We start from the raw sequence: 25,830 nt of genomic DNA, 5'->3' as shown, positions 1-25,830 counted from the left end.
AAACCTCGACTTCATTCCTCCACGGTGTCAGGTGGTGAGCTCTGCGGGTCACGTGAAGGAGTAGTGACTGGGGGGGGGGGGGGGCGGGGCTCAGGTGATCCCTCAGCCAATCAGCGGCCGAGCTTAGCGGCGTCCCATCCGACGATAAACATTGCGACCTGACCCGCAGAGCTTCAGTCACATTGAGGCCGAGCCGAGCCGAGCCGAGTCCGCCGCCGCAGCTCCAACACTGGAATTAACTCGCCGACATTGAAGGAGACGCACATTGCGGTGAAGCGTTAACCCTCCTCCAGAAGAAGACGCTCTCCTTGTCGCTCTCACATCCACCTTTTTTTTTTTTTTTTTCCCACCGGAAACTCATTAGCTTTGGTAGCTAACGAAAGCTAGCTCCATACCCTCGTTTTTTTTTTTTTTTTTTTTTTTTAAGCTGACCTCCACCACAACACAGACGGGCTGAGTATCATCGGCTTGCTACTTCGGGGTCTCTCCGCGCCCGCTCCCGTCGCCCCCCGTGCGGTGCCCCGTGGACGGTTCCCGAATATGAGACACAATGAGTCAAAGAGACACCTTAGTTCATCTGTTTGCTGGAGGGTGAGTGTTTCATCAGGGCGCAGCTAGCACGCTACGCGCTCGCGGCTAACCGCCGCCGCCGGCCGGTGAAGCTGCTCCTGACGGGGTGGTTTTGTTTTGGTGTTTTAATACATTGTGCGTTTGTTTCGTGGCATCGTGGGAATTTAAAGATCGGTGTTTAGCGTCAGCGTGCAAAGACGTGAGCCAAACAATCTTGTCCGCGCATGTGCACCCGTAGGAGATGACATTTCAATGACATTTCAATGTATGAATGAAATGGCTGGAGTTTCCTTTTTTTTTTTTTTTTTTTAAAACCATGAATTGTCACAACGGTAAGGATGATATTATATAAAGATGAACATCAGCCACACCAGATTATACTCTTGGTAGAAGACTGAGCGGTGTCGTATGGACGTATCGGCCATAAATACATCTAAACAAACGTGTTATTGAAGGTCAGGTCAAGTCAGGGAATTCATGTAATAGAAACCAGGCAGAGGTGTCGGCTGGGATCTCCCTGGTCCAATATGTAAACTGGGATCTCCTTGGTCCAACATGTAAACTGGGGTCTCCCTGGTCCAACATGTAAACTGGGATCTCTCTGGTCCAACGTGTAAACTGGGATCTCCCTGGTCCAACATGTAAACTGGGATCTCCTTGGTCCAACATGTAAACTGGGATCTCCCTGGTCCAACATGTAAACTGGGATCTCCTTGGTCCAACGTGTAAACTGGGATCTCCCTGGTCCAACGTGTAAACTGGGATCTCCCTGGTCCAACGTGTAAACTGGGATCTCCTTGGTCCAACGTGTAAACTGGGATCTCCCTGGTCCAACGTGTAAACTGGGATCTCCCTGGTCCAACGTGTAAACTGGGGTCTCCCTGGTCCAACGTGTAAACTGGGATCTCTCTGGTCCAACGTGTAAACTGGGGTCTCCCTGGTCCAACGTGTAAACTGGGATCTCCCTGGTCCAACATGTAAACTGGGATCTCCTTGGTCCAACATGTAAACTGGGATCTCCCTGGTCCAACATGTAAACTGGGATCTCTCTGGTCCAACATGTAAACTGGGATCTCTCTGGTCCAATATGTAAACTGGGATCTCCCTGGTCCAATATGTAAACTGGGATCTCTCTGGTCCAACATGTAAACTGGGGTCTCCCTGGTCCAACATGTAAACTGGGATCTCTCTGGTCCAACGTGTAAACTGGGATCTCCCTGGTCCAACATGTAAACTGGGATCTCCTTGGTCCAACATGTAAACTGGGATCTCCCTGGTCCAACATGTAAACTGGGATCTCCTTGGTCCAACGTGTAAACTGGGATCTCCCTGGTCCAACGTGTAAACTGGGATCTCCTGGTCCAACGTGTAAACTGGGATCTCCTTGGTCCAACGTGTAAACTGGGATCTCCCTGGTCCAACGTGTAAACTGGGATCTCCTGGTCCAACGTGTAAACTGGGGTCTCCCTGGTCCAACGTGTAAACTGGGATCTCTCTGGTCCAACGTGTAAACTGGGGTCTCCCTGGTCCAACGTGTAAACTGGGATCTCCCTGGTCCAACATGTAAACTGGGATCTCCTTGGTCCAACATGTAAACTGGGATCTCCCTGGTCCAACATGTAAACTGGGATCTCTCTGGTCCAACATGTAAACTGGGATCTCTCTGGTCCAATATGTAAACTGGGATCTCCCTGGTCCAATATGTAAACTGGGATCTCTCTGGTCCAACATGTAAACTGGGATCTCTCTGGTCCAACATGTAAACTGGGATCTCTCTGGTCCAATATGTAAACTGGGATCTCTCTGGTCCAACATGTAAACTGGGATCTCCCTGGTCCAACATGTAAACTGGGATCTCTCTGGTCCAACATGTAAACTGGTGCACAGTTTGGTGCAGTCATTGGAGGAATGTAACCACGTACATTTACTTGAATACTGTGCTTAATCACAAATGCAAGGTACTTGTGCTTTACTTGAGTAGTTTTATTCTATGCAACCCAAGACTTCCACTCGACTACATCTCAAAGGCAAACTTTGTACTTTCCGTTTCACTGTAATTTTTTTAAAAGCTTGGTTACAAGTTATTTTTATAATAAGTTATTCATAGCCTTCCTGTACAGTGAAAGCAATGTATCTCCAAATTTGGTCACTTTGAATTTGAATGTTTCTGATAAACTGAAGGATTAAATGTTCTTTTATGGGTTGAGAAAAATGTATGTTTTAAAACAAATAAACCATTCAAAACCCCTCTTGGATCAGTAGAGCAATGTTACAAAGCTGCAAACAGGACTGTTTAGAGATACGGGCTTCTCTTAGGGCAGGGACGCTATAAACATATGATGAGCTTATAGAATATGATGCATAACGTGGTTATAATAGTTAAAGTAGTTAAAATAAACACAACCTGAAAATGCACATTAATACAGTAGTAAACTGTACAACTCTGACAGGAAGTATTTACTGCACAATGAGCACTTTTACTTTTAATACTTTGAGTACATTTTACTGATAATATTTACAAACTTTTACTTAAGAAAAAGACCTGGCAACTTCTTCCACCACTGGCTGCAGTCTAGGCTTCTCTGTCCTCACAAGTTGGGTTGGTCAAAGGTTATATTTTGCTCAAATCTGATTGAATCACAGTCTGGAGTTGTTACAGTAATGTAGGGTGTGATTTCACATTTCTCATATGACTGCGTACACAGCCTCAGGAAGTGGATGAATACGTTTTTGGGTGGTTTTACAGACCAGTTGAAAAAGTAGATTTTGTAAAACCACACCATCTTGTCTCAGGTACACTCTCCAGCTAATAAGTTGAATTGTGAAGTCACAAATTAATTTGTTCTCTTTTGTCTAAATGAACCCTTCACTTATAGTTACCAGCAGCATTGGGTCTTGTGTTGATCTTATAGAGCATTTCTTGTTTTTCTTTGTGAGGCTGCCACTGCACTGACAGCTATACCTAAATAGATTGATATGAGCAAAACTGAGAATAGTTCTAGTTTTAGAAGGTTTTTCGGTGTTATGAATATCGAGCTGCAGACGTAACTCAGGGCCTAAATGAGATTAACCGAGACTTGTCACTATTGTAGTGTGCTGCTTTCTCTGCGGTGTGTACAGTAGCTGTCTGCCCTGCGTTAGCTCACCTCTGCCAAAAACTGTGTTGACTGGACTGGCTTGCTCTCTGTTTTGGTACTTATTGAAAATTAACTCCAACTATAGATAACCGCTCTCCGTCTCGCTATTGATATCCTCCAGCCTGGCCCTGTCCAATACAGTCCTGTTAGGTGCAGTTTATTTACGCAACCCGTGTAGCAAGATAAGGTTTCTGTGCTCAAACATTTGGTACCCGAGCAGGCGATTTCCATAAATTACCTGAGCTGGTCATAAAGTAATCCCCTGGACGTGACATGTATTTTTTACATGATATTCATTCATTCAGTTTCTCTAAAAGATAATTAACCGTCAACGTTTGACTACTAGAAGGACTCGTCGTACCAACCTGAGGTAGAAGTTTTCTGTCTCCTCCACAATAAAATATTTTTTAACCTGGTTGCTCCAAAACAAAAATAGCACATCGTGTTAACTCGTGACATACAATAAGCCCGACTCCTCCTTTAAAACCTGTTACTGTCGCCTCAAACAGCTTTATTAACTGCTGTTGGCACACGTTTGGGAATGGTGTCTTCAAGGTTTTTAGTACCTCTGTAAAATGGCAATAACCTGGGACATTCCCGCAGAGCATGCAGAAGAGTGGCTCTGTTTATATTTTGATGTCCAAGATTTTGTGTGCCTTTATGTTGCCGATTGGAAGTACAGTATAGTTAAAAAAAAAAAAAAAAAAAGATCTTACAATATTAAAAAAAAGAAGGTTTTAACCTGTCTACCAAGTTCTGACTGTTTTCTATCCAGACAACTGGTCAGGCGCCATGTTTGTTTTGATTCAGACACAGTTAAACACCTTTTTTTCCTTTCTTTGTTTTAACTGAGCATTACCGTATTTTTCGGACTATAAAGCGCACCGGATTATAAGGCGCACGGTGAATTGACGTGTCTATGTTCACACATAAACCGCACCGGATCATAAGGCGCATTAAGCAAAACAACACAGTCCGGTAAATGTACTGTAATATAATGTAATACAGTAAGTATTACGTATAAAAAGTGGAGGGGGTAAGCGTACTAAATACTGTTCTCTGATTGGTTTATTGTAGCTAACGCATGCTCCGGGCGCGGGCTGCCTTACATGAATGCACTCAGACATTTACATTCCTGTTACGGGCCGATCAGGTCGTGACACAGCGTACCGTAATGCTCCGAATATCCATTGAGCGGAGCGGCTTCGTTGCTTACCAAAGTCGTACTTACACATTTCGACAGATTTTTGAGCGCATTGTACCACATAACATCGATCAATAAGCACAACAAGTAACCATACATAAGGCGCGCTGGATTATAAGGCGCACTGTCAATTTTTGAGAAAATTTAAGGATTTTAAGTGCGCCTTATAGTCCGAAAAATACGGTAGATAGAATATTTTTATCCAGTTGGTTAGAAGAGTATTTCAGTTTCATTTTTAAACAGCTCACTGAATTTCCACATAGCTGGTTAATTATGTTTTAGATTTACTAATGATTAGTCTGTGACCTGGTTGCATGATTGGCACAAACTGGGGCACCGCGGTCCCCAATCTCAAGTATATCCAGTGGTTATGTAATTGGTGTACGGTTCGTTGTTATGAAAACACATCTGTCCGAGTGTAGACTACGCTGTGGCACTGCACAGAAGCTTGATGTTATTCCACAGGAAACACAAAGCATTCCTGACTGGCCCTCTGTTCCCACATTGTGCTTTTTCTTGTCTGCATGCCAGGGATCTTTAGAATTCCACCAACCACACGTTGGGTAATTCATTTATGTAATACGTTGGACACCTTCTCTTAACGAAAATACGAAACACTTCCAGCCTTGTTCTGGCTGCTGAGACGCGCACATTGTTTGTTACCTCACCTCCACTTTTCCTCTCTCTTTGCCAGATGTGGGGGCACAGTGGGAGCCATCCTGACTTGTCCACTGGAAGTCGTGAAGACCCGTCTGCAGTCGTCCTCCGTCACCCTCTATGTGTCTGAGGTTCAGCTCAGTACTGTCAACGGGGCCAGCGTGGCCCGAATGTCCCCGCCGGGCCCCCTGCACTGTCTCAAGTGGGTACCTCCACAACTTTTAGCACAGTTGGACTCGTGCGTACGCAATATCATCATCATCATCATCATCATCATATATAATACTGCCCGTGCTCTAATTATTTGAGCTCTAACTAAAACAAGTGGAGCTGTTCATGGTGCTCTCCCTGGAGAGTCACGGCTCCCTCCTCGACAGGCTCCATGTTGTTATTTTGTTTAGCTTGGTCGATGTCACCCTGGCAAGACTATCCACTCCGTGAAACACAAATCCTCCAACCTCCCCCTTTGGGAAAACTACGCGCAAGAGCACGCATCAGGCGCTTTAGCCAAACAGGAAATTTCATAACAAATCCGACTCTTATTATTCATTTATCTTTGTGAGATTTTCCTCCATTTTGTGATTTTATAATGACTCAAAGGTTCTGTTATGACGGGCCTTTTCCTATTTTCTGTCTGCTTACTGAAAGACTGCTTTGATTTAGGTTAGATTGCCATTTGTGATGATAAAGGAAATTAGATCCAAAGACAACGGTCAGAGATCGCAGTTGCTCTGAGCCTCTGGAAGAATCCCTGTTTGATAGCAACATGCCACTTTTAATATTCACTGAACTAAGTCACGCACTGCCAGGCACGATGGGAGTCCCAACTTTATTCTGTAAGCTTGCGGTATATTCCTAACTAACTCAGTTTTGTCATATTGTCCAACTGCAGTTGAATACAGATTTTGCTGCCATGTTGAAGGCAGTGGGAGGTGGGGGTGCGGTCAGCGAGGCCCTACGGACATTTCAACATGTTCTTCTGGCCAGCTCCTGCACACTGCAGCCAACTAAAACAAGTGTGGCGCAGCAGTGCTTAGACATGACGCACGGCTAAGAAGACCGAAACACATCTGCTTTTTGTGAGCCGTTCAACACAAATAATTGAGCTAATGCAGAAATGTTTTGCAGCTCGGGCCGTCGGTTATATCACACTGCAGCTCATGTATTTGCAGAAATAGTTGTGCAGTTTGACACACTTCCAAGCTGCAGCCTGTTGGAATAGAGTTAATGTGCTTGTTCAGTGGAAACAAACATACATCCAATCCAAAAGTGTTGGACTTTTTCTATTCTTAGATGCCCCGCTCATCCCGGGGCTTCGAATGTAGGCTAAAGTTCCTCTTGCTCAGAGGCTGAAATGTGATGGTAGTGACAGAAGGGAAAGATATTTATACCAAAACTTAAAACAACTGGACTGTGGTCTCTTGCTCTGGATCGTCTTGTGACTGATGTCACCATCCTTGAGAATCAAAGTAAACTATTCCAGGAAAAAAAACACTTTAATTTTTATCATTTTAGTTTGAAATTTGAAATTCAATTTAAATTGTAATCCTTAAATTGTACAATACTTGTAGAGAACTGTGCACCATCAGTCTGCAGTCCCCAACAGCATGCATGTGTGTGTTTGTGTGTTTTGTATTCAGGTTGATATTGGAGAAAGAAGGACCTCGCTCTCTCTTCAGGGGTTTGGGGCCGAACTTAGTGGGCGTGGCACCCTCCAGGTAAGATCACTACAAATATTATATTCATTATCTTCTTGGTAATGTGTACCATCTATGAGTGTTAAATGAAGGACTTTGAAGCTGTTCTAAAGTGAAGAGAGTGTAAAGTAGTAACCACAGGGTAAACTGAACATATTCCCAGTTGCCTTCAGAAAATTAATCAATAGTTTTCAAGCAAAAGACCAAACATTCTCTATTTCCAGCTGCTCAAATGTGAGGATTTATTCTGATTATACTTTTTTTTTTTTTTTTAGATTAATATTTTTTCTTGCAGCATTTCTTTTACATTTTCACGACGGAAACATTAATAGTTTGAGAAGTGAACCAGATCCGATGAAGGATTTGATGCCCCAGATGTTCCCATTATGATGTTCCAATAACAACTAATAGATCTCTCCCTCGTTAAAAATGTTAAAACGAGACAAAATGTTCCGGTCTGACACCAAATTATTAAACAGATGAAATACATAGAGAAGCCATGTTGTCAAATAAAGTATCGTTCTATCAGGATCAGAATTTCCGTCGTCAGTCTTGACTTCCTGTGACATCGGTGTGCACTGTACTGAAACAACGTCGGCTGTATTAGGTCTTAGCGATGAATGCTGACATGGACTTATCATGTCTACAGTTACTGTGTTAATATGCGTGTCAGCTATTGAACATCAGCATGCAGACATTTACAGCAGTTTTTCAAGTGATGCTCCGCCTCTCCTCCCAAACATATACAACCAGTGGCAAACCGTGACATATCAGACAGGAAGTGACAGGAATGTCACAATGTAAAATTTAACTCCAAAAAAACTCCAAATTTGTATAAATGTATTTTTTTATAGTCCTATTGATACCAATATTAATAGTATAGTATGATAGATTTTCAAAAGTCTGATCATGATATAGCTTATATTTTTTTTTTCTTGTCACAACCTACACTATAAATGCATATTTTTTAATAAGGGACCCTTAAGTAAACATCATGGGCAGGAGAATTTACTGTTGAGAAGCAAAAATGTCCCTGACATTTCTGCATTTTATTTAATTTAAATAAAGTATTGTAAAGTAGTTTAAATAAAGTATCTTATTTACTTATTGATAACTGAACGACTGACTTAGTCTGCAATGAGCTAATATTAAATGATGCATCAGTTGGCTTTTCATATATTCATATATATATATATATATATCTAACACAACTAATTTGTGTGAAACATTTCTTTAATATCAACTGTTATCATTCAGTGGTATTTTACTGACTCAGTCACATTTAATGACCACAGATATTAGCTCAGAAGTATTTCAAGGGGAGGTACAGAGACGGAGAAAGTTTTTGAGGTAAAGACATTTGAAAATAAAAGAAAAAGTTTTTTTTCCAAACGTGTTTGGACAAGCAAACTTTTTTTTAAACAGTGTCAACATATAAAAGTATTTAAGCATACTTAAACACCACTGCTAGGTAAATTATGGAATCAAATATTTATTCAACAAAAATATCAGCAGATGTAATTATTCTTTTTTTGGAAAAAGAAATTACAGCCACATACTTCACATAATTGTCCACTAGTCTCTGACATCTACTTGTTGATATGTTTGACTACTTTTCCACCCTGAGTTCCCTCAGTTATTGGATGTCTGAGGGATTTGAAGTATTGTCCATGAATGTACGGCTGTGCTCACTTTCTCAATGAGGCCGATCTGTTTTTTTTTTTTTTTGTATTCATTTCAATTATGAAAGTGAATCCATTTTTTTGCATCACTTGTTTGAGTGTATCACCTTTATCTGCAGGCACTGTATCGAAGAAGATCAAATGTTAAAAACTCAACCATTTCCATGTGTGCTAATTTCTTCTCACGTCTGTATGTGCGGCTGTGAAAAACAATGTTGCTGTAACGGATAACGTCCAGCGGTTTCTTTGAGGTGCCTTGGTGATAAAGAGGCATGTTGGATCCGTGGTCGTTAAGACGCCGTTCATCTTCATGTCTTCATGACTTTGTGCACTGCTCACTGCACGGCAAACAGCAGCAGCATTTTGAAAGCAGGAATCTGTTTTGTTTTTTTTGTTTTTTTATCTGGGAACCACTGCAACTGACTGTTAAAGAGTCATCACCATTAGCGATGTCATCGTCGTTAACTCCTCTCCGTGGCAGCGTGAGGAGCAAAGGAGCCACTAATGGCAGCTGGACGCCGCTAATGCTGCAGCGAGCCGGTGTCGGTGCCAAGCGTACGTCGAGTGTTTTGTTCGCGTCTTACATAAAGGGATGCTGACGCGGCAAAATGGAAGGCAAAGAGGCCTCCTGAGCTGTGATGCAGATTAAACAGGAATGCATTGAAAAATGTCTTTTAATGTGACGGATGAGCTTCAAGCATCATTAACAGTCGGACAAAGAACATTTATCAAATGAACCAGGGAAAACGCAAAAGCAGCAAAACCACCTGTATTTAGACGCCAGTCCAAACAGGATCATTACGACCGCTTTAATTAGTGAAAACAAGTAAAGATAATGACTCGAATTAAACGAAAGCATGTGCTTTTTCTTCTGAATGGCTTATTTGTCTAACAAGGCTGATTTGCAGCGGATATTGGTCCAGCTCTTGGCGTTACACCTAATGAATTTTTAAAGCTCATTAAACTGAACCTGTCATGGGGCCCATTTTACTCACTAATGTAGTCTAATTTCTAAGCTGCATTGCTACTGGAGGCAGCGGCTGAGACACGGAAACACACAAAAACACGGCATGTATAACTTATTTTGCCTCTTGGAGGAACACAAGCACTGACCCTTATTTTTTTTATTTTTTTTCAGAGCCATCTACTTTGCTGCTTACTCCACGGCCAAAGAGAGACTGAACGGCGTGCTGGAACCCGACTCCACACAGGTGCACATGGTGTCGGCTGGAATGGCAGGTAACTATATACGTGAGGTAACGCATCGACATGCAGCACCATGCACTGCTTTTATTTTTTTTTCATAGCAGTAACCTAGCGAATATTTCCAGCAGTCTTCTGAGGTATTCTGAGTGAAAGGGCCTTTGTCTGGTTCAGTGCTGGTAAGCGTCTGACAAATAGTGGTTAGACGGGGGCTGGAGTCACCTAGGTGCTGTCAGCCCTCACTTTAACACGAATCCCTCTGCAAATAACGAAAGGTGGTAGAACCAGTCTACAGGGCTTAAATACAGCAAAGTTTGACACCTGAAGATCCTGAGTACTCAAAAATCAGCCAATCCTCGTTCTGTCGCCTCTCCCCCCACATGTAGTGCTGCCTCAGCGATCTTAAAATGGCTTCACTAAAAATAAAGTGTCAGGAGGTCAGGTTTAAATACCTCATCATTATTCTCTGACGGTTTGGTATGTGGGGGAAAGGTGAAGTGTTCTGATCCAGTTGAAAACACCGAAGCGTGCGTGCGTACATATATATTAATATGGGTCAATGAGAAGTGCACGTCAGCGCCACTTTTGGAACACTATAATAATAATAAACTTTATTTGTATAGCACTTTTCTAAACTTCAGTTATAAAGTGCTTCACATAAAATAATCCATCAAAACAAAACAACAAGATCATTCTAACAAGTCTTAACAACACAATGATCGTATAAAACAGTCATAAAAACAAATTAAAACCGGGTATGAAAGAAATAAGAACTGGTCACTAAAATCAGCGATAAAAAGTCTGTTTTAAGAAGAGACTGAAAAGACGTCACTGAGTCTGCAGACCTTATTTCTTCAGGCAGCTCCTTCCAGAACTCTGACTGAAAATGCTTTGTCACCTTTAGTTTTAAGACGTGTCTCCGGGACAGGCAAAAGCTTTTTGTCTGAGGATCTCAGACTAGCGGGCAGGCTACTATGAAACAATCAGTTCGGCTAAATACGAGTTTAACAGTAAAATATTCAAATCAATTCTAAAACATACTGGGAGCTAAAACGGCCGTGATGCGGTCCCTTCTCCTGGTTTTAGTTTTGTACAGTTTGAAGTGGACTGATGAGTTTTTGATGGAGGCAGGTGAAGAGGCTGTTGCCGTAGACTCGGCGTGAGGAGATGAAGGCATGTGTGATGGTGTCGGCATCGTGAAGTGTTCACATAGGACGGATTCTGGAGATATTTCGAAGGTGATAAAAACAGGACTGCACGAGCTTTGTGATATGTTGTTCAAAACTCAAATTGCTATCAAACCCAAACCCCAAGATTTTTTGCGACGGGTGTAATGAATTCTACAAGCGGGCCAGCAGAGGGGTGGATTTGTTTGGTTAAGCGCGGTGGACCAATTACAAGAATCTCTGATTGGCTTGAGTTGAGTTGTAGAAACTTTTGTGACATCCAGCTTTTCATGCCGTCGAGGCAGTCGTGTAGAGAAGTCAGCATGCCAGGATCAGAGACTCTAGCGGGTATATTTGAGTGACATCAGCACAACAGTGGAAGGAAACCCCGTGTCTGTGCATAACTTGTCCAAAAGGGAGCATATACAAGAAAGTCAAATTGGTACTTCTATACTGTATGTGCAGGGTCCATTTATTCTCACAGCTCTGACGCAAACCTGTTCGATTCTTGTTGTCTCAAATATCATTATAGATATGCAGCGGTACAAGAGTGTTTTCAGAAATATGAACCACAGAAAGAGAAAAACAATAAAGAGGAGAGGAAACAAGAAAGCTGCAAATCAATCAACCATATCTGTCAAATAAATGTAAAAAAAAAAAAAATAATTCAAAGTGTTGGAGTCCATATGTAAATTTGAATTAAAAGAAAATGCAATAACTCTAAATGTTTCTTAAACAGTGCACAAAGTAAGTTAAATGTATTTAGTTACTTTTATCATTTTATATATCCATCCCAAAGCTCCAATATTGGTCAGGCTGTAATTTACAAACATGTCTGAGCCAGGCTTCAAACACGATGTCTGTCGGCGCCTGACTCGTTCTGCACATCCATACAATTGAACATCTTTTACGACACCGCCCAATCTGTTCCACACGGGAATCCTTTCATTCCTGTTTGTGATGAGACGGAAACCGAGGTGGCTGAAACGGTCTTATGATAATATTTCAGAACAACAATATCTCCACAGTACGTCAAAATAGCAAAACATAGTTACATGATTTCAAGAACGTATATAATTGCAACATATTAAGTGTTTTACATGTCTACATAAACATTAACATTAAACTTTGCCTTTAAACAGTCAGTAAAAAATGAGACTAATGCAGAAGTGCTTTAAGCTGCAATACCACCGAGTGCCACTAGAGGTTGGCTCCAAAAAAGCCTCCGACTCCATAGACTCCCATTCAACTAGTCTCATAAAGTCAATAAAAGTTATCTCAGTGTTGTTCGCTAAAGTCGCTCCTTCTTAGTTTTCTGGAGGTCCATCTGAAAATAATCCGTCATTAATTATAAAATAAGCTTCAAAAAGCTGCGTTTTTTAGGGCGTGTCTGTTTGATTGACAGGCCTGTGGTGCAGTCAGGTTATCGGTGGGTGGAACTTAGTATCGCCGGGTTTCCAATCAGATCGATTCAGATCCACCGCTCCCCCCCCCCCCCCCATCTCGTCCAAATATGGTCACTTCCTGCTCCAAACCGCTCCGAACTAGCAAAGATGGCGCCGGACAAAATCTGAACTCGAAGCTTCATAACGGCCGTTCACAAAACCAACGGGTGACGTCACTGCTGGTTGTCGCTTGGTAAAAACTAACATATTACAGCAGTTTGTTGTACGTAATATAATTTGTAACCAAACCACTTCCCCACTACTGAAGTCACTCCTCCACTGTGGAGCCACTTTCAGCCATGCTTGTTGTTTTGGTTGAATTCCCCAGCTAACGTGCATCATACCGTTCCACTGCCCAACGGTGCGACGTGTGTTACGTCAACACGTTTTTAATGTTGCCTTCATCGCAGTGTGACTAAGCTACGTCTCACCCTTGCACTGTAGAAGAGTGATCACATCTGGAGAGCCTAGAAATAACACCACTATTTGTGTGATGCGGCAGACAAACGAAGAGTGATCCTCTCATCGTGTCCCTTTAAGTTCTGTACTGTTCACGTCACTTTCGGAAAACAATCTTTTCCGCAATCGATGTTAATAAGAACAAGATCGGTCGTAAACCTTTCTGGGCGTTCGTGTTGGCCGATATCGTCACACAAGAAATACAGCGAACACGAACGGGCGTGTTTTCGTGTCGTATCCCGACGACTCGGGACAACTCGATGGTTTTGTCTGCCGGTGGCAGATAACGACTTCAGCTCCGTTAAATCTTCACACGCGTGAGGGAGGACAGTTCACGGTAGGGAGGACAGTTCACGGTAGGGAGGACAGTTCACGGTAGGGAGGACAGTTCACGGTGTGCAGAACGGATCGGGCACCGACGATGTCGCTCCTGTCACGTCTGCCTGCCTGTGTTTTCTTTTTCTGTGTATGAACAAGGACTCTCAGCTGTACTGTTGGTGCTGTCTCTGTGTGTGGGGGTGTGTGTGTGTGGGGGGGAGGGGTGATCATTTCCCAGTGAGGGGTTGTGGGTTGAAATCCTTGTTGGTGGGAAGTGAAGTGGTTGCATGCTGGTCATTTTGCTACACACGAGCCTGTGTCTGTTTTAGGCTTTTACTCTACCGTAGCTCTCCTCTCGCAAAGGGCATGAGACCCTGAAACCTCCAGGGGTCTCTAGCTGCATCTGTGAGGAGTTACTTGGGTCTGCGTGAGTACTCACCACAGATCTGTGCTTTTTTTTTTATCTCTGGTTCTTCTCTTTCTCTCTCTGCATCTCTGTCCTCTACTCCCTTATCATGTAGGCCATTGGATAAGCTGGAGTTTCTTTCTCTCTGTCTCTTTTTTTTTTTAATGTATTTTTTTTTTACAGCCGTTCACACAACATACAATTTTTCTGACATGAAGTTGCTCCCATTTTTGCACGCTTAAGTCTCCGTAGGAGTCAACTTTCTCTCTCTAAACTGCTTTTGTGACTTTTAATGCTAATAATAAAAACACGTTCACATTGTTTTAACTTGTTCCATTACCAACATGAATGCAGCTTAAAGAACATTCACATACTTTATGGACATTAGCATGCGGTTTATTTTGTATCACTGTCAGCTTGAAACTTGATCTCATCCTAGATTTTCTCGAAGTGTAATCTTGCTGTTTTTTTTGTTTTCCTCTTTAGGTTTTACCGCCATCACAGCAACCAATCCAATATGGCTGATAAAGACCCGACTGCAGCTGGACGCGAGGTAAACCTGACGCTGTGCTGGGAGCTGTGTGGAGTTCGTTTGATAGACTATTTATTCTTGAGCGTACATCCTTCTCGCCACATGGGAATTTCCATGAAGTCAGGCGCTTGGTTCCCGAAGGACTTCCCTCAGTACTCTTACAGATCGTACTCTTTTCATGTCAGAACACTTACTCGCGCAGCACTGGAAGTTCGACGGCGTACGTTTGCCTCGTGTTCTGTACTTACCGGGAAATAATCGGAACATTTGAACGCATCACCGGCACATGTTCACATTCAACACACTGACGGTAGTCGTACTTGGTAAAAACAAATGTGAAGACAATGTCTGAGGTGTTGTGATACTTTCGGTTGGCTTTCAGTACCGTGAGTGGAAATACGCTTTAAAGGGACACCCCCCATTTAATCCAGAATCTCCCTGTAAAGATAAAACCACCTGTACAGAAACATGGCTGCTTTGGTTCGGAGCTGCGAGAGATGCTTCTCCACGTGTCTGCCAGGGAGGAGTTCAACCTCCGCAATCATAAAGCCTCCAGCTTTACTACACATACACGGCAGTTTTAGGAAGCCCCCTATTTGTAGGATTTTAAATGTTATGGCCGGGCAGACCCCGAGCAGGATGATCTGTTCCGCCCGCAAAGTCTGACCTGAAACGCCGACAACGAAGAGCTGAAAGCAAAACATGAACAGAGACGGTCTCGTTTGTCGATCAGCTAAAAGAAGTCGCATCAGAGTTTTCTTCCATTGTTTGGTAATATTGAGGCCTACTGTACTCTTATGTTTTGTGCAACAAGTTCAAAACGATAACACGACCTCAGCAAACATGACTAAAGCTTATTTATATTATTGAGCTAACTGGTGTTGTTTGTTCAGTCAGCAGATTCTCGCTGATGTCGGCCAGTCGGTCTTCCTGTGTTTTCCTTCCTCCTACAGGATCATAGTTTCATGTACACTTTGTGTTTTAAAGACATGAAAGGACGAGTTGAAGTAAAATCATGAGCTGTGTGTGTGTGTGTGTGTGTGTGTGTGTGTGTGTGTGTGTGTGTGTGTGTGTGTGTGTGTGTGTGTGTGTGTGTGTGTGTGTGTGTGTGTGTTACGGTCTCATCCAGGTCTATGTTCGCCTGAACGTTCATAACTTTACTTTCTTATTTTGCAGACTAAAAGAATCGCTGGTATTGTGTAATGTTAGTTTGGAAAAGTTCAACCTAAACAATAAACACATGACGGCATTCAGCTGTTATTGTATCCTATTTACTCTCAGCAGTAGAATAAGCCACGAGGAAGTTTTCCTTTGTGCTGGTTGAGCGATCGTAACGTATGTTTTTTTGTGTGTGTGTGTGTGTGTCTTTTGTCAGGAACCGAGGCGAGCGAAGGATGAATGCGTTTGAGTGCGTGCGTCGGGTGTATCAGGCCGACGGCTTGCGAGGCTTCTACAGGGGAATGTCGGCGTCTTACGCCGGAATATCAGAGACTGTGATCCACTTTGTGATCTATGAAAACATTAAACGGCGCCTCCTGGAGGCCAAGGCACCGCAGAACATGGACGAGGAGGAGGACACTTCGAAAGACGCTTCGGACTTTGTGGGGATGATGCTCGCCGCCGCCACCTCCAAGACTTGTGCCACATCTATCGCTTATCCTCACGGTGAGAGTTCGTCGTCACTCCTGTTGTCATTTTGATTGTAGGTTGTTTTTCCTTTAACCTCCCTCCCCCCCATCTGCTCCGCTCTGCAGAAGTGATCCGCACCCGGCTACGTGAGGAGGGCACCAAGTACCGCTCCTTCTTCCAGACTCTAACAACAGTGCCCAAAGAGGAAGGCTACCGCGCGCTCTACCGCGGCCTCACCACCCACCTGGTACGCCAGATCCCCAACACCGCCATCATGATGTGCACCTACGAGCTGGTGGTCTACCTCCTGAACGGCTAAAGTCCCCCCCTCCCCCTCTCAGACATTCTACCCTGCCCCTGTTCGGAGACGGAGAAAAGAGACGGAGAGCGCCTGCACACCAGCGAACCCGCTCGCCAGAAAACGACAAGAGACGGAGCACCTTTGGACATTTAGTGTCGGCGACACGAGCGGTTGTTTAACGAAAAAGATAAAAAAAAAAAAAAAAAAAAAGTCTGGAGTTTTGTGTTGTACACCGAAGGCACAAGGAGGAGGGTCGACAAGATCCCGGCATTGATTCGGGGTTCTGGGTGTAGCAGTGGAAAAGAAACGGTTGCCCCATTTTTCATTTGTAGTCCATCCTTTTCTCCCTTCGGATATATACGTCGCTTGTGCAAGCTACGATTCAGACGACAGAACCTGAGTTCCAGTATATTCTGCCTCTAACAATACTAATAATGAAGAGAAGTGCAGCATTCCTCCCCTTTAATACCCAGTGGATGTAGGACCCTCTTCAGCAGCCGCCCTCGTTCTAATCCCGACCATCAGGTTTAACAATATCTCACCAGTAGCGCGCAGCATTTCACCAGCGGCCCAAGAAAACCAAGACGCCCCGATCAGTAGCTGCCGCGCATCATCTCGATGGTTCTGAAGTTAGGAAACAAGGAGAAGAGGTACTTCGAAGGCTTGTTCAGGTCGAGTGAGGGATGGGGAAAGGGGGGGGGGGGGGCACGACGTAGGCCGAGATGCAGGGTGGCCCGAGGGAGGAGGCGGAGCTCCGGCCGACCCGTCACAGCGAACAGTCGTACAGTGTGGTGTCCAACGACGCCGGGCGCCCTCCGTGAAAGTCTCGACGTCGTGAACGTAGACGCCCGAAGGTTTCCAGCGTCGTCCGTGAGACGCAAGGGGACCGGCTGCTCCCAGTGACCTCTGACCCCCGCGTGTTTGCGTTCGCCGCGCGTGGAAGAGGCGTCGACGCCGAGGTTAGGCAGAAGGTAGAAAAGCCACCGCACTTGAACCTGAATATAATCCACCGTTCGAACCACTGGAATGTAAATAAACATGAAGAATAACATTAATAAAAGGCTAAGAAGTCAAACACTTTCCCATGTTGTGAAGTAAGAATAAATAGAATTAACTAATTTTAACAAAACCTGTTATAAATATATATATATATAAAGTACCTACATAACGTGATTGTGTTGCATTTGTCAGCCAGGTTTGGCAAAGCACAAACTCTTGAGTGCATTTTCCGAGAGGAGGCGATCCGCCTGTTAGTCGAGTCGGTACCTTCGTTCTTGTAGCACTTTTCCGACGTCTTTCTCGAGAACGCTCGATCTCATTTTTTTTGTTTTAGTTTTTTCGCCCTCAGTTGGAGAATCCAGGCTAGTTTTACAGGCGAGGACAATCCTCTTGAGTTTACACTGGAAAAAATGTGTCATGCAGTTTAGCCAGCGGGAGGAGGAAGTGGCCAGGAATATGCTCTGCAGAAATGCACATTAATTAAATGCAGCTCGGTATGAAAAATAAAAAAAGAAAGAAAATGGATTCTTTCCTCCAGAAAATAAAATCACTGCATTTCAACCGGTTAGAAAATGAACCTTTCTTTTCTATGTATGTGGATGTGTTTGTCTTGAAATGTAAAAGTGACCCAGTCAGCATTTTTAGTTTTAAAGTGCAAATGACAAAAAAAAAAAAAAAAAAGTTTTATTGTGAACTTCATCTTAGTAACCACAGAAGTAACTCTCCTCCTGTTCTCGCACGAAACATCGACCTCGCCGCTTCAGGACAGTCTCATTCGCCAACGGCATCGCCCACGACGACAACGCACATCTCCATCTTCTCCTTCAGTGCAACTTGCCCAGTTTGTGGCTCAACGTGAACTCGCGTTTAGTTCAGAGTGTCGACGCACATGGAGGAAGCATTAGATTAGTCTCACTGTGAGATGTATTATTGTCTGCGCACGGCACCGTCAACACGCGCTATGGATGTAGCGAGACACGAGCCCGTCGGCGACCCCCCCCCCCGGTCACCGCTCGTCCCGTAGCAACAACGCCGGCTACACTCCCGTGGGCTTTTAAAGCGGTGTGGATAGTGAGAGTTGATTGTGCCCGAATGTGATTCAAGGGTCATTTCACCCAATTACAAGAAAAAGAAAAAAAAAAAAATTCTCACTTTTCAGATCATGCAGATAGTGTTGGTTTGGTTTTCCCGGGTTTGGAGGTAGTCTGAGATTTTCTGCTGCCACCTCAGAATAGACGGTTTGATTGGTCCGTAGCGTGAAGGTGGAGGTGGAGGCGGAGGCGGAGGCGGCGGCGGCTGATCCCGTCAAACCTGGACGCGAAAAAAACGGTGGGTGAGGGAAATGTGACCGTACGCGTCTATGCATCTCCTCACTCGTATCGGTGTGTTTGTCAGGTGTCTATGCATCCCGTCGTTATTCCTCTGCACCCACTCGGTTTGCATCGTGTGCCAGTGAGTGTGTGTGTGTGTGTGTGTGTGTGTGTGTGTGTGTGTGTGTGTGTGTGTGTGTGTGTGTGTGTGTGTGTGTGTGTGCTGTGTGTGTGTGTGTGTGTGCTCCTGTGATACTCAGTCGTGTCTTGTGTGTAAAGAGACCACAGGAGTACGTACGCCCTCGGTTGAAGACCCGCAAACAGTGTTTTTATTATTTTAATTTTTAGAAACGAGTTGTTGTTGTTGCCTTTTCCTGACGCCCCCCCTCTTGTGTTTTTCCACGTCGTCATCGACGAGCTGACCGAGTGGGGCTCGCGCTATGCATTATCTCATACCTGTTTTTGTAAAACAAATCGTCAATAAAAATGGAAGGAGTGCAAACTTACTCTGCTCTCAGAAACGTTTTCTTCCTTAGTATCTGGTTGACATTTTTTGCTCCTAATTTACATGAATTTGTTGTACTTCTAGTCTTAATCAAATACTGGATTACCTCTTAAGGTCTCTTATAAAACAAATGATGTACTTAAATCTTGTCAGAGTTCTAAAAATACGTAAAGTACTGGGTATTTTCCGCTTTACAGATGTCTAAATAAGTCAAATGTTACATATTTTCAGATGTTTACAATATTTTAAATGAGTGATATTTAATTTAATTTTTTTTTCACCCCTTAAAACCCTGAAATCCTCCTAAAAAAATAACAGGAAATTTCACCTTTTCGGACGTCAAAAATCTGTAGAAGTCGAATATTGCAAATTTGCTTGAACTTAAAAATCCCCCCAAAAAGTAACAGTGGGAGTTTGTACATTTTCAAAAGATCTAAAATAATTGAAAAATATTAAAATTAAAATAAAAAATACAGTGCATCCGGAAAGTATTCACAGCGCTTCACTTTTTCCACATTGTTATGTTACAGTTTTATTCCAAAATGGATTAAATTCATTTTTTTCCTCAAAATTCTACATGCAATGTCCCATAATGACAGTGAGAAAAGTTTGTTTCAAATTTTTGCAAATCTATTAAAGATAAAGAAAGAAAATATAACACGTACATAAGTATTCACAGCCTTTGCTCAATACTTGGTTGAAGCACCTTTGGCAGAAATTACAGCCTCAAGTCTTTTTGAGTATGATGCTATAAGCTTGGCACTTATTCTTGGGCAGTTTCTCCCGTTTTTCTTTGCAGGACCTCTCAAGCTCCATCAGGTTGGATGGGGAGCGTCGGTGCACAGCCATTTTCAGATCTCTCCAGAGATGTTCAATCAGGTTCAAGTCTGGTCTCTGCCTGGGCCTCTCAAAGACATTCACAGAGTTGTCCCGAAGCCATTCCTTTGTTATCTTGGCTGTGTGCTTCGGGTCGTTGTCCTGTTGGAAGATGAACCTTCGCCCCAGTCTGAGGTCCAGAGCGCTCTGGAGAAGGTTTTCATCAAGGATGTCTCTGTACATTGCTGCATTCATCTTTCCCTCCATCCTGACTCGTCTCCCAGTTCCTGCCGCTGAAAAACATCCCCACAGCATGATGCTGCCACCACCATGCTTCACCGTAGAGATGGTATTGGCCAGGTGATGATCAGTGTCTGGTTTCCTCCAGACATGACGCTTGGCATTCAGGCCAAAGAGTTCAATCTTTGTTTCATCAGACCAGAGAATTTAGTTTCTCCTGGTCTGACAGTCCTTCAGGTGCCTTTTGGTAAACTCCAGGTGGGCTGTCATGAGCCTTTTACTGAGGAGTGGCTTCCATCTGGCCACTCTACCATACAGACCTGCTTGGTGGAGTGCTGCAGAGATGGTTGTCCTTCTGGAAGGTTCTCCTCTCTTCACAGAGCAACGTTGGAGCTCTGTCAGAGTGACCATCGGGTTCTTGGTCACCTCCCTGACTAAGGCCCTTCTCCCCCAATCGCTCAGTTTGGCTGGGCGGCCGACTCTAGGAAGAGTCCTGGTGGTTCAAACTTCTTCCATTTACAGATGATGGAGGCCACTGTGCTCATTGGGACCTTCAATGCTGCAGACATTTTTCTGTACCCTTCCCCAGATCTGAGCCTAGATACAATCCTGTCTCGGAGGTCTACAGACAATTCTTTGGACTTCATGGTTTGGTTTGTGCTCTGACATGCACTGTCCACTGTGGGACCTTATATAGACGGTGTGTGTCTTCACAAATCATGTCCAATCAACTGAATTTACCACAGGTGGACTCCAATCAAGTTGTAGAAACATCTGAAGGATGATCAGTGGAAACAGGAAGCACCTGAGCTCAATTTTGAGTGTCATGGCAAAGGCTGTGAATAATATGTACATGTGATTTTTCTGTTCTTTATTTTTAATAGATTTGCAAACATTTCAAAAAAATGTTTTTCATGTTATCATTATGGGGTATTGTCTGTAGAATTTTAAGGAAAAATGAATTTAATCAATTTTGTAATAAGGCTGTAACATAACAAAATGTGGAAAAAGTGAAGCGCTGTGAATACTTTCCGGATGCACTGTGTATATACTGTATATGTATGTATGTATGTATATATATAAACAATAATCTGGGTCCAAGCAAATTGTAAACAGTAGAAGACAAGAAGCACATGAAAGTAAATCACATGCACACATGGCAACATTGTTGACTAGTTGTACTGCAGGACAATACAGAGGATGTCCTGAAAAAAAGGAGCTTTGGAGCCCATTGGGGGGATTTTTGTAATTTTTTTAAGTGTGGAATGTGAAATGGCCGGAGATTAGAAATGTAATAAAGATTAGAGGGGCACTGGTCAGGGTCCGAGCAGATTGGTGATGCAATGGTTATCGCTGTCACCTCACAAGGAAGGTTCAGGGTTCGTGTCCTTTTTATAATCACTATCACCACTATGGCAGCAGAAAGAAAAAAAAAACATCTAACTCATTGTGCTGATTTTTTAATTGAAAAGAAGGAAATTCATCCCCTGCAGTGAACAGAGATTCAAAGATGAGCCTTTCTTCAAATGTGAATGCACTTTTACTTTTTTAGTCTGTCCTGTTTCACACGCAATGGTTTAAAATCTACCCACAGATTTAACAGTAAATTACTAAACAAAAAATGACGACAGTAGATTCATTAAAGATGGGACAACTGACAGGTGTACTATCTCCATCTGCAGCCACTTTATAAAATCTGATATTTGCTTGTCAAAAAAATCAACACTTTCCCTGGGATGTACTTATATTTTCACATTAAAGTCTAAAATATTGCAATGAGAAAATCCTCCATCTGCAGTCTTCATCAGTACAGTGTGGAAAGGAGAGAGGCATCAGGCCCTTCCGACTCACTTGCATTGAGCTTCGGTATTTACCATCCTAAATACAATAGAGGGCACCATCGCACTGTGTATATTCCCCACATTCAGTAGAGTGCTCAGGGCACCTTATATTTCTGAAATACTCAATTTCCACAGACTGGAAGATTTTATATTTTAGGTCAAATATCAATAATCAGATTTCAGTGTTGGATCAGAGGGCTTTCTTCTCAAAAACGCAGATTACAAACTGTTTAATGAAGACACTGCTGTGCAAATGTAAGTGAGCAAAATGCACGCTTTCCTCCTCTAAACAATAAACAAACAATGAACAATAGTTACATTACATTATAGTTACATTATGATCTGAGTGTGATATTTGAAATGAAATGTTAATACTGGGTCACATGTTTCTGTCCCATCAGATTTCATTCGATTGTTTAAACAGCCACTTCAGAGCCATCTGAGCTTCATGAGTCAGCAAACAACCCTCCTGTTCAGATATGACAACAGAGTTTTGTTGTGTGTCTGCTCATTGTTTCTGTCCTCCATCCTGTCTAATGTGTGACCGTGTGTTTTGACTAGTCGTTCCTCACCTGTCCACCAGGGGGCTCTGCTGTCTTCTCCTGCTCTGCACACCTGTTGCTGAATGACCTGCTGCTGCCTCACCAGCTGCACTCCCCTCTGAGGAATGTGCTGCTGGAATTTGTGGCATAAAACAACCGCAAATGTTGTTTTCTGACCTAAAAGAAGAAGTAGAGGGCGCTGCTTTTTAGCACAAAGGAAGGTGGATGGAGTTGTTGATGAAGAAATGAGGTAAAAACCAGCAGTAAAGTCAGTTTTATTGATGTTTATCTCCTTCTGTGAGGACATTGACAAGTACAGAAACATGCAGTTTACGATAAGTACCAGGATGAGTCAAATCCTTAACATCACGAAAAGCTACGGCTAAAAGCATGCAGGAGATTCAGGCTCATCATATGTCCTATTTCCTACTGCTGGAATTTAAGATATATTAAGCTTTGGAGCTTTAAATGTACTTTTCTGAGTGTCGGAGCGACAGCATTACACTGTGAGCCAATCTTTTTCTGCTGCATTAATTTCTGCCTGCCTGAAGCTCTTCCTCCTTTTCTTCAACTCTTCCTCACCACCTCCGCGGCTCCCAGGATTTGCTCCCGAGATCAGGGATGAAGCCCAACCCCCGACCTGAGCACCCGTCAGCAGCAGAAAATCCCAGGGGCATGTGACACACACACACACACACACACACACACACACACACACACACACACACACACACACACACACACACACACACACACACACACACACACACACACACACACACACACACACACACACTTAAGTACTTCTGCTTCCACCCACAGGAGCGTTCACATTATTTCTTAATGCAGGATTGATGTGGGAGGCTGTAATGGGTGCACAGACAAATATGGCAACACGTGGTATTTACTGTACATATTTTTCAAAACACAATAACACGCGTGTCAACATAAGCCGCGCGTACATTAAACGTGTGGTGGAGCGCTCTTGCAGGAGAAGAGCTGTATTTTCAAATTCTGCTATTTCATTTAAACAGCTCGTTCCCCCTGTTTCCCATCCAAGCTTAAAGGCTGCTGCTTCCAGCGACATATTTACGCCACATTCAAGTCCCTAACACAAACACCCCCAAAAAAGAAGACACAAATATTAGCTACAATTTGGAAAGAATGAGGCAAATTATTTGCTTAAAAACACTTTATGTTGTTCAGAATGGGCCTTTATGAAATATGATGTAATGTTTACCTGCAGGGGATTCATTTGCTTTCTTTTGCTTTCATTTCCATACTTTTTAAAAAAATTTTTTATCAGATTTGAACAAATAGGAAGCTGGTAATTACAATAACGCCAATATGACTTGAATTGGGCACGAAGAAACAAAATCTCATAAATTATACTTAATAATTCAATACTTATTTTTCACATTGTACTCGTACTTTTCCATTTTGTTATTACAAAGGAGTCGCAACAGTTTCAACAACTTTGTCTTTGCTTTATCATGCAAATTGCTGTCATGACCCATTTTTACACACAGGGACCACACACACACACACACACACACACACACACACACACACACACACACACACACACACACACACACACACACACACACACACACACACACACACACACACACACACATACAGACAGACACAGAGTAATTAGCTTACATTTTATTGTCATGGACCATAACTCCATAGCAGATGGTACGGGGTGTGTGCAACAGTCTGCCGTCCCGCACCGCCGTGGTCGCACCTCTTCACCAGCATCATCGACAGCATGTCAGCTGGTTGGACTCACCGGTGACGCAGTGTACCGCAGCGGCCCGGTCAGCTGTCCCACTCTGCTCCTCCTTCACAGAGCTGCAGTCAGCGCTTCTGTGGGAAATGAAGTTTGGTCAAGGTCACAAAATCCCATGTTTTACTAAAGGATGTACTAAGTGCTTTAATTCAAAGTGAAAACGATCAAAAACAAAAAGTGTGATTGAAGAAGAACAGTGACAGAAAAACAGGACGTCAAACGACCCTGCTGAATAAAAGCTTTTCGTTTAGACTGGCAAGTACGCTGCAGGTTATGTTTTCCACAAATAGAGTCAAACACTCATATTACTCAACTGAATCCGTGACAAATTGATATGGTTGATTATAAAAACAAATTATGTCACGGAATAACAATGATAACAATAATTTGGGGGTTTACTTGAATCCCGTGACTGAATTAAATGGGTGGTACGGCCCTGGGTCTTTTATGTCTTCCACATTTGCACTACTCATTCTTTTAGGACGGCTTCTGACCAAAACACATCAGTAATGAGTTATAAAATATGAATCTGCACAGACGTTGTGTGCATTGATGATGTGCCACCTCTTTCTTCTTCGATAGCTGATTATATTTTCGGGGCGTCTGTGACTAATGACACCATGCCAGCACTCATACCTCATCATACTGCCAAAAAATGTCCTTTGTCGCCTCTCTTGTGGGACCTCGGTCGCATGACGTTTACGTGCGTGTAAGTTTTAAGCTTTCAAAACGTGTAACTTTCACACAGTCCAAAGCGTGGCCATTTCACGCTTTTGCTATGGTGGACCGGCGTGTCTATTTCACGCTTCGCGGTGAGGTTGTATCACCTGCCACGTCTCATTGTTTCCCCCCCTCTTGTGTCTCTATCTGCTCCCATTTACAGGAGGAAGACACATATACTCTCATCCCCTGCTAATTCAGGGAGTGGAGCCCATTTTAACAATTTACCACAGTCCTTGTCATCACCGGCCTGTTCACATTTGCGAGACTAATCAGCGAACTTGCCGGGAACATTAGGTGATCATATTAGCTCGGGTAAATGTCTCATTATCACTGTGATGTGTGGAACCTGTTGAATCAGAAGCACAACTGTGCAGCAGTTTCCATGTGGCCTCCTTTCCTCTCGGAGTCAGTGATGGGGACATTTTTGGACAAGCAATCAAATAAAACATGAATGTCGATACATGCGTTCTTCTCTTGCTAATGTATTCATTGGAAAATAGACAGCTGAGTGCTTCTGCCACTCAGCTGAGTCCTGGTGGACTCTGCCTGCCTCACTTATATAACTGTATTACCCTGCTGAATTATCTGTCTGATACAGTCCATTTATGATTAGAAATCACACACACACACACACACACACACACACACAC

The 25,830-nt window shown here is 43.2% G+C and overlaps 1 protein-coding gene across 1 annotated transcript; it reads left to right on the top strand.

The window, feature by feature from the left end:
• The first annotated feature begins 167 nt into the window (after window positions 1-167).
• LOC138617089 (solute carrier family 25 member 36-A) lies at window positions 168-17,099 on the top strand. Its single transcript, XM_069691819.1, has 7 exons — window positions 168-591; window positions 5,606-5,770; window positions 7,209-7,286; window positions 10,086-10,186; window positions 14,431-14,497; window positions 15,852-16,141; window positions 16,231-17,099. Exons 1-7 carry the CDS (start codon window positions 551-553, stop codon window positions 16,422-16,424), a joined length of 936 nt encoding a protein of 311 aa, XP_069547920.1. The 5' UTR covers window positions 168-550; the 3' UTR covers window positions 16,425-17,099.
• Window positions 17,100-25,830: the final 8,731 nt, after the last annotated feature.

This window comes from Brachyistius frenatus, unplaced genomic scaffold (genome assembly GCF_029030835.1).
Source record: "Brachyistius frenatus isolate BFR_SWC_R1_liver_20210118 unplaced genomic scaffold, ASM2903083v1 Contig_1, whole genome shotgun sequence".
Classification (NCBI taxonomy): Eukaryota; Metazoa; Chordata; class Actinopteri; family Embiotocidae; genus Brachyistius; species Brachyistius frenatus.
The sequence above is the reverse complement of the archived record's forward strand: the minus strand, read 5'-3'. Positions and strand labels throughout refer to the sequence as shown.

What these genes read in the sequence shown, in the direction of transcription:
- LOC138617089 (XM_069691819.1), top strand. Translation starts at nt 551, where the DNA reads ATGAGTCAAAGAGACACCTTAGTTCATCTGTTTGCTGGAGG. An exon ending in GGCCCCCTGCACTGTCTCAA is followed by an intron (nt 5,771 to 7,208) that starts GTGGGTACCTCC and finishes TTTTGTATTCAG; the next exon opens with GTTGATATTGGAGAAAGAAG. An exon ending in GGTGTCGGCTGGAATGGCAG is followed by an intron (nt 10,187 to 14,430) that starts GTAACTATATAC and finishes TTTCCTCTTTAG; the next exon opens with GTTTTACCGCCATCACAGCA.